The following is an 8,256-nucleotide window of genomic DNA, read 5'->3' as shown; positions in this document are numbered from 1 at the left end:
TTTCTTCCTTTTCTTTCCCGGGGGCCTCTAATTTCTTTCTTGGCTCCTCTCTTGGCCTAAGTGTGAGCGCATCTGATGCACGAGCGGGGATCAGTGGGGTCCCCGGCCGCGCGGGGTGCGCTGCGCCCCGACTGCGCAGGGAGGGGGGGTCTGCACGGGGACCTCCCGCGGGGCCGGCCTCGGGGGCTGAGTCCGGGCGGGCGCCCACCGTGCGCGCAAGGCCTGGCTCCGGGGGCAGGGGGCGGTGCGGGGACACCGAGCGCAGGGAGCAGGAGGGGGCGCCCCGCCGAGGGCGCGCGCGAGGGTGGCCCGGGCAGGGGGTCCGCATCCAGAGGGGGCGCACGGGGCGCGGGGCGGGGCCTCCCTCCTCGCGCGCGTCCCGCCCGGGTGGGGGCGCGGGGCGCGGGGCGCGGGGGCTGCGCGGCGCCTTTAAGCCCGCGTCAGGCCGAGCGAGCGCAGGGGCCGGGCTCGGGGCGGGGCCTCGGCGGGGCGGCCGCGCGGCTTCACCTGCAGCTCGGAGCGCGCGGAGACAGCGCGGGCGGCGGCGAGGCCCGCGGACGCACCGGCCCGAGGAGCGCGCCGCCGGCCCCTTGGCCTGGCTCCCGGAGCCGGGCGGCGACCTCGGGGCGCGGGGCTGCAGGCGCGGGGCCCGGCGGGCGGCGGCGGCCTCGGGGCGGCGCGATCGGCGGCGGCGGCGGCGGCGGCTGCGGGCGCGGGAGCGGGAGCGGGATCCCGGCTGCGGGCTGCGGGCTGCGGGCTGCGGGCTGCGGGCTGCGGGCTCCGGGCGGGCGCGGCGGGAAGATGACGGCGGGCCCCGGCGCGCTCCTCCTGCTGCTCTCGCTCTCGCTCTCCGGCGCGCTCCGGGTAAGTTGCCGCCCGCGTCCCGGCCGCTCGGAAGCCCGGGGCCGGCGGGGCGCGCTCTCCCAGGGGCTCCCCGGCCGCCCCCGCCGCCTCCGGAGGGACCGGGGCCGCCGGCGGGGGCGGGGCGGGGCGGGGCGGGGCGCGGGCCGGGACCGCCGAGCATCCCCGGGCCGGCCCCCGCCCCCGCCCGCAGCCCCCGCCCGCAGCCCGCAGCCCGCTGCTGGAGCCCGTGCGCCCTCCGCCGCCGGGAGCCGCGAGCTCCGGACTTGGCGAGCCCAGCGCGGGCCGGGCTGCGGGGCTGCGGGCGGGGGCTGCGGGGCTGCGGGCGGGGCCGGCCTGGGTGCCCCGGGGAGGCCGCCGAGCCCCTGCGCGGCCCGAGCTGGCTGGACCGCGGCGAGGGGCGACCCCCCGGCGGTGAGCCGGGCCCGGGCGGGGGCGGGCGGGGGCGGGCGGGGGCGCAGGGACTTGCGGGAACCCCCTCTCGTGGCCGCTCGGCCTCGCTGCTCCTCCGGGCAGCGCCGCTGGAACCGCGGAGGGAACCGAGCGCGGCGCCCCGGGCCGGCTGCAGGCTGCGGGGCGCTCCGGCGGCGCTGGCCGCTCCCCCGGGGCCGAAACTTTGCGGGGCGAGTCCGGCTGCGGGGCCGCGGGCGCGCGTCCTGCCCGGATCCCGAGCAGCGGCGCCGCGGCGGGGACCGTCCCGGAGCGCGCCCTGCCCCGGGCCCTGCCCCGGCCCCCCCTCCCCGCGCCCTGCCCCGCGCCCTGCCCCGGCCCCCCCTCCCCGCGCCCTGCCCCGGGCCCTGCCCCGGCCCCCCCTCCCCGCGCCCTGCCCCGCGCCCTGCCCCGCGCCCTGCCCTGCGCCCTGCCCAGCGCCCCCCCGGACCTTCCAGGGACCCCCTCCCCGCGCCCCCCCGGACCTTCCAGGGACCCCCTCCCCGCGCCCTGCCCCGCGCCCTGCCCCAGCCCCCCCGGACCTTCCAGGGACCCCCTCCCCGCGCCCCCCCGGACCTTCCAGGGACCCCCCTCCCCGCGCCCCCCCGGGACCCCCCCCCCCCCCCCCCCGGCCTCGGAGAGCGGAGTCCGGGCTGCGTCCCCGCCCCGCGCGCGCCGCCGGGGAGCCCTCCCGGGATGCGCGGCCGCCTGGCTCGGCGTCTCTCCCCGCGGGCCTGCGGCGGGCGGTCCCCTGGACGGTTGCCGACCCCGAGGCCGAGCCGGGGCGGCCCCTTGCGCCGGGCGGCACCCCAGGGCGCCCCAGGACAGGCGCACACCCCCCCCCCGGGTCGCCCGCGGGGCTGCAGGCCGGCTCCGAGGGCGCACCAGCTCAGCCCGGCGGCCGTGGGAGGACGGAGGCTGGAGCCCCATCTTCAGGAAGCCCGTGTCCTTGCCAGGCGCTGAGCCGCTGCCGCCCCTGGAGCACCTCCCTTCTTGCCCTGGCCCCTCCTCCCTCCCTGGGGACCCGCAGAGAGGACGGAAGCCCGCCCGCCCTGTGCACCCTGTGCACCCAGAGCCCAGCTCGGAGCCCCCAGGGTGCCCTGGCTGCACCTCCCTCCTGTCTGTGGCTTCCCCGGCGGCCTGGCGGCGCTCCTCGCTCCTCAGGTGTGGCCCCACCAGAGAGGCCATCCCCACCCGCAGCCAGGACCCAGGACCAGTGCAGCGGTGCCCTCTTATCCCCCCGGGCTTCCATCTCCCCAGAGCCTCCAGCGAGGTTGGGTCAGAAGGTCAAGTGCGCCCTGGTGCTGTGTCACCTGCCCTTGTCGCTACTGTCACTTCATCCCATCACCCGGGCATCTCCTCACATCCCCTTGTCACAGGAGGGTGAGTGTAGGACAGGAGGTGTTTGCAGAGCGAGAGGCCACATTCACACAAGTTATACGGCTGCACATTGTGACAGCTGTCCTGGGTCACCGGGAGTTCCCGACGCTCCCTGGCTGTGCCCGGTCCATTGGTTACACTTGACTGCGAGTGTGTGTGTGTGTGTGTGTGTGTGTGTGTGTGTGTGTGAGGGAGAGCACCCGGGGCGTGCAGGGTGTGGCACTGCCCCCCGGCTTCGGGCATTCACGGGGCCTGGGGCACTGCTGAACCAGGTGAGGCCATGAGAGCTCAGGAGCAGCAGAGCAGCGGGTTGGGTGGCGGCTGTGGCTCCGGTGTTTGTGTCACAGCCAGAGGCAAGACCCGGCCTGCAGCAGCCCCTAGTAAACATGGGTTTTTGGATTAAATTGTGTCAACTTCACATTTGTTCCAACCTCTTTTCTTTCTGTTCTCAGGCCCATAATGGGGATCTTACAGCCAGAGAGACCTGCAAGGCCGGATTCTCCGAAGAAGACTACACGGCATTAATCTCGGAGAATATTCTGGAAGGAGAGAGGCTACTCAAAGGTAGGGGGCCGCGGCGGGCGGGGAGAAATGGCACACCGTACCCTGGACAGGGGAGACGTTTCCAGGAACAGGCGAGGCGGGGCTCTTTGCAAAATGATGGCCGTGAGGTCAATGAGATGCGGATCTGTGGACCTCGAAGGCATGTTTGCATCACAGGTGAATGATTCAGAGGGGCTGTCATTTTTGAGTGAGGTGAATCATTTCCTGGGCAACAAATTGGAATTCGGATGTAACGTCACCCAAATAATGTGCAGGGAGAGACTTTCTTGCTAAGTATTTTTATGTATGAAATTCTGGATTCTTAAATTATCCCTGCTTTGAAATGCATGATAAAGCAGACGATGTTGTTGGAAATGCGGTAAATAAGCCCACAGACGTTCTGTTCACAAATGTGGCATTCATTTTCATTACTGCCCCACTGACAACACGAAAACACACATGCAGGAGGGAACTACCAATTAGCTTTATCGTAATTGTAGGATTATATCCACGTTTGTGATGGGAACGTCAGAGGCAGCCTCAAAAGTCAAGTGACAGTAGATCATTCTGCATGTTGATCTGTTTCCCTTCCGAGACAAACTAATTAAACTTTCCATTTGCTTGGGAGGGGAAATAAATCAGCTCTTCCTTCTGAGGATTCCAAATCCTACCACGAGCACGGTGGCTGTGCGCCTTCCCAGAAGTAGCAGCTTTTAGCTGATTTCCGAGTGATGGAGGGAACAAAGTTTGGATAAAGCTTCAGAGCTAAATTTCAGCACTTGCGACTAAATAGTCCTCGTACCGCTGACTTTCTCCCCAGTTTTGTGTTTTAGGGAATCTAGGATTTTCCCCTAAGAGCTGACAACAGCTTCTTTGGGGGTATGTGTGTGTGTGTGTGTGTGTGTGTGTGTGTAACACACACACACACATCATGATGTGATTTTCAGATCCTCTTCCTTGGGGATGGAGCTTGTTGACTTCTCTTGTTTGTTCTTGGTTCTATAAATCAGGATTTTGACTTGGTATTTAGTGCAGCTTTTCTTATTTGTTTTCTGCATTGACTGCTTAAGGGTATGACACTAGTGAATCTTTCATTGATTACCAAAAAAGTTAAAAAAAAAAAAAAACCCAGCAGTTGACCAGAAGCAGGAGGGGTGTGTTGCATGAGTCGTCATATATGGCAAGAGTTTTCAGGAGATGCTCGGTGAATTGCACCGTGCATGTCATTTTAGAGGATCTCTCAGGATGTGTTAGCCTGCCTCGCATACCTGTGTGCTCAGGGAAGGCCTAGAAGATTCTTCTATACTCAGTGTGTTGTACTGTTGCACAGAGCAGGGGACGCAGCGCGGCACCCCTGCTTGCTTGTCTGGAAGCTGGCATCCTGCGCCTCTCTGGGTACGAGCTACACTTGTGAAGACCTTGGATTAGCAATTTTACTCAGAAATGTAAGAAAAAGTGTCTCTATTCCAGGAATGACAAGTGCTACCGACTGTGGAAGAGAATAGCAGGTTCTCGTACCTTTTATGATGAGATGTGGGATTTCTAACGGACGTCTGGTCTCCCACCTGGCGGGGGTGTGGGTCCAGGCGGCACTGGCCGCTCTGCTCTTGGCCAGGGTTGTGGGGAGGTCTCGATCGCTGGCTGAACGTTGGCCTGCCCCATGAGCCCAGACGGCATTGACCCAGTGTGGGGTGAAAAGGGTGAACTCAGACTTGGGGTTGCATGACCCATTTTCTGGGCACTTATACCTGAGATGATGCCCAGCCCAGGTTGAGGGGAGCATCGCAGGAGTCTCCCAAGCATTGGGACCCTGCTCGTCCCCTCCTCTGGGGCGGGCTAGAGCCGCATTGCTTCTCCTGCACCTGCGGGCCCACCCACCTCCCCGCACACACACAGCTTTTGGAGACAAAGATGTTTTACATCTTAGAAGTAATTTTACACATGTGAAAGCAAAAGCCAACGCTGACACACGCTGAAACCAGAGCAGGTAAAAAAAAATCCCCCTTCTTGTGTACAAACTCTGCGAACCACAAGACCACGGTGAAGATGTGTGTGTCCACAACAAAAGCCGCGACATTTCTGTTATTCTGGTAGGAATCAACTTAAATAGATAATGACTATTTATAATTGACTTTTTTCCCACAGAGAGAGCTTAACCTTAATTTGACAAGTGCGGCTCCACAGAGTCACCGTTTTATTATAAGTACCCCAAAAGCCATTAACGACTGCTTGGTGGCTCCTTCGCCCGAGTCCGCTTACCAGCCGCCCCAAACATCCAGATTCCAGAAGGAGTGATTTGTTACCCAGTAATTAACTTATTTATGATAAATGGATGGAAGAAATGTCGTGGCATTTTGTTTTATGTCTAAACGAAAAGCATTTGCATTCTAAAAAATTTCATGCTAATTAGGCTTAAAATAGTTCTCCCCAACAGGGTGGCACATGCGAACCTTCCGCGCAGTGATGCGGGGCGCCCGGCCGGCCGAACCGTAGCGTTCCCAGATCCCCTCCGCGCTGTGCCTCCCGTGTGTGCTCTTCCTGGCCGGCAGGTGAATGTGCTCACGTCCTCTTCGTCTTGTTTTCAGGATAATTCGCTTACAGCCATGATCTCTGGTGCGTGGTAATATCCAAAGGAGGATGGCTAAGCCGTTTTCCTTAGGCCAAGATGGAACGTTCTGTGAGCCATAGTTTAGCGTGGGGCAGTTGCTGAGCTGGTGTCTTTTTCTCAGCTTTGTTAATAATTAACGGTCAGCCCGGCAGCTGATGCAGTGACCTGCATTGCTCTCTTGTGGCGGGCAGAGTTCTGGAAAACCCAGACCAGCTTCGCCGCAAACCCTCCCCCTGCCAAGGATGGGAGAGCGGTAGGCTGTGCAGTGGGCGCCCAGGCCGCGTGGGTCCCAGCTCCCCCCGGGGGCCCGGAGAGGAGGTGGCGTGTGAGTAGAAATGTCTGCTGGAGGCAGGACAGAGTGGGGTCTGGGCGTCACCTGACGGAGGTGACCTCGACTGATAAGAGAGGAGCGTTGTCTCTGATGATGACGGCTTCAGAAGAGCTCCCATGCTGCGTTCGCTGCGGGCCCTCGGGTGCACCCCCAGCCACGCTGCTCCCTCCTCGGGGAACTTTTGTTCTCTGGGCGATCATCCCTCTTACCTTAAACCCTAAGGCTCATGAGGGCAGCAGCTCCCGCACGCTGCTCTACTATTTTAGATCATTTCAGGATGCGCTCAGCTGACAGGATAAAACCCGATCACCAGGATCTTAATGAAGGGAGGTCAGTTTTTCTCACCTGATAGTGAAGCACAAGATGGTGGTGGTGGCGGGGGCGTGGCTGAGACCGCTCCTGAGCGCCAGCATCACTTGTCTGGTCTTTATTCTATCCTCTATCTCTAACTGGTCAGCCCCGTGAATTGCCTCATTGTTGTAAACTGGCTGCCGCGGCTCCCGCCCTTGCATTTGAGTTTGGAGCAGCATAAAGGAGGCGCCGTCTGCAGCCCTTCCCTGTATGGGGAAAGCCAGCACTTCCTCAGGATGCTGGCAGTTCTCCTGGGCTAGAACTAGGTCACAGGCGCTCCCTGCCTCCGAGAGGGACGGGGAGGCTGAGAGGCGGGAGCTGCGTTGTCGTATTTGGGTTAGAGCTATTATGATCCGCCACCTGGTCGATGCATCTCCGGGGAGCCAGTAGGATTCCGGTCTGGGGAGGAAGGAGGGAGGCATGGGTGCAGAGGGGACCCGCCGGGCATCTGGCCCCTCAGGGTGCTGCTCCCAGCTCCCTCCCGGAATGCACGGGGGCATGAGTGCCTCATTTGCATACAAGGCTCCGCCCCCTGGGGAGGCAGGTGCGACTGGGGTAGGAATGGCCCGAGGTATGGTGGACGCAGCCCTCTGTGCTCGCAGTGTGGCCTGACCCTGCGCTGCATGGATGGGTCACTGTTGCCGGGGCTGAAGGCACATCCCTGGCCACGGGGCACGGGGCTAAACCAGGCCCACCACCCACCCGGCGCCCGTCACTGTGTCTAACTCGTTAACTCGCGGTGTGGTCACTGCACAGTGACAATCCCACGTGAAGCCCCGAGTGTGCCGGACAGCGCTGCACGGGCTGCAGGAGCTGCTGGGAATGCTCAGGTAGGTAACACGCTGATGATCAGCGTGGACGAGGCAGGCGCGGTCGGCGGCCCCTCCCAGGTCATCCTCCGTCCTCCCCCTCTTCCTCGCCGTCACGTCTTCTGGGCTGGCCCATCTGGCATAGGCTGAGTCCCGTTTCAGACGCTCACACATCATGTCTGGGGCAACATGGCCCCGTTGTGGTTAGTGGGATCTAATCAGGTTATTTTGTTAGATGAGGCTCCTGGGAAAGATATTTTTTTTTCTTTCTTCCTGGTAGAGAGGAATCTCTTCTGCTGGTCATGCCTTGTGCCCTTTCCCCTTACCGCTTCCTCCCGCCTGGAAGACAGACGTGATGTCTGAGGCAGAGCAGCCGTCTTGTGACGATGAGAATGGTGCAGCAGGAACTGGATCCTGCTTGAACGACATCCAGATAACCTCTGGGCTCCTTGTCCCCCTAAGCGATGAGAAAAACAAAGCTAAAACGCCACAGTTGAGTTTCTTGTCTGCAGGCCATTGTGACCCCTGACTTGGGAAGCAAGCTCTGTGCACGTCAGCAAGATGTGCCTGTCCTTCCCTCTGGAAGCTTGGAGCACATTCCATCCTCTCACGGGAGCCCGGGTTTTCTCCCCATCCTTTGTTCCATGGGCCTTGGCCTTTCTCTTGCTTTAGTAGCCTCTGCTCCTCGTGGGCTAGAGTCCACGTCCAGCACCCGGGATGGCAAAGTGCGCACTGTGGACACTCCGTATTTGCCGAGCGGAGGAGATAAACAGTCACCGCATCCGAGTCCAGGCCAGAGTGTGGATGAATCATTAACTGTATGAAGCTGGGCTGCGTGTCCACCCGCCCGTCGTGGAGGGTGCGTGCAGGGTCTGCTGGCTCCCTCAGCCGTCCTCCTCCAGGAAGCCAGGAGAGCAGGCCCGGTTGGGACTTTGTCCGCAGGA

General features: G+C 62.5%; 1 protein-coding gene across 1 annotated transcript in view; it reads left to right on the top strand.

Moving 5' to 3' along the window:
- The first annotated feature begins 779 nt into the window (after positions 1–779).
- Positions 780–8,256, top strand: part of CDH4 (cadherin 4) — a 506,523-nt gene continuing 499,046 nt past the window's right edge. The window contains exons 1-2 of the mRNA XM_041732568.1: positions 780–864; positions 3,123–3,234. Coding sequence (XP_041588502.1) covers positions 802–864; positions 3,123–3,234 — 175 coding nt within the window. The 5' untranslated portion in view covers positions 780–801. The remainder of the gene's footprint in view (positions 865–3,122; positions 3,235–8,256) is intronic.

Source organism: Vulpes lagopus, chromosome 18, assembly GCF_018345385.1.
Source record: "Vulpes lagopus strain Blue_001 chromosome 18, ASM1834538v1, whole genome shotgun sequence".
Lineage (NCBI taxonomy): Eukaryota > Metazoa > Chordata > Mammalia > Carnivora > Canidae > Vulpes > Vulpes lagopus.
The sequence above is the reverse complement of the archived record's forward strand: the minus strand, read 5'-3'. Positions and strand labels throughout refer to the sequence as shown.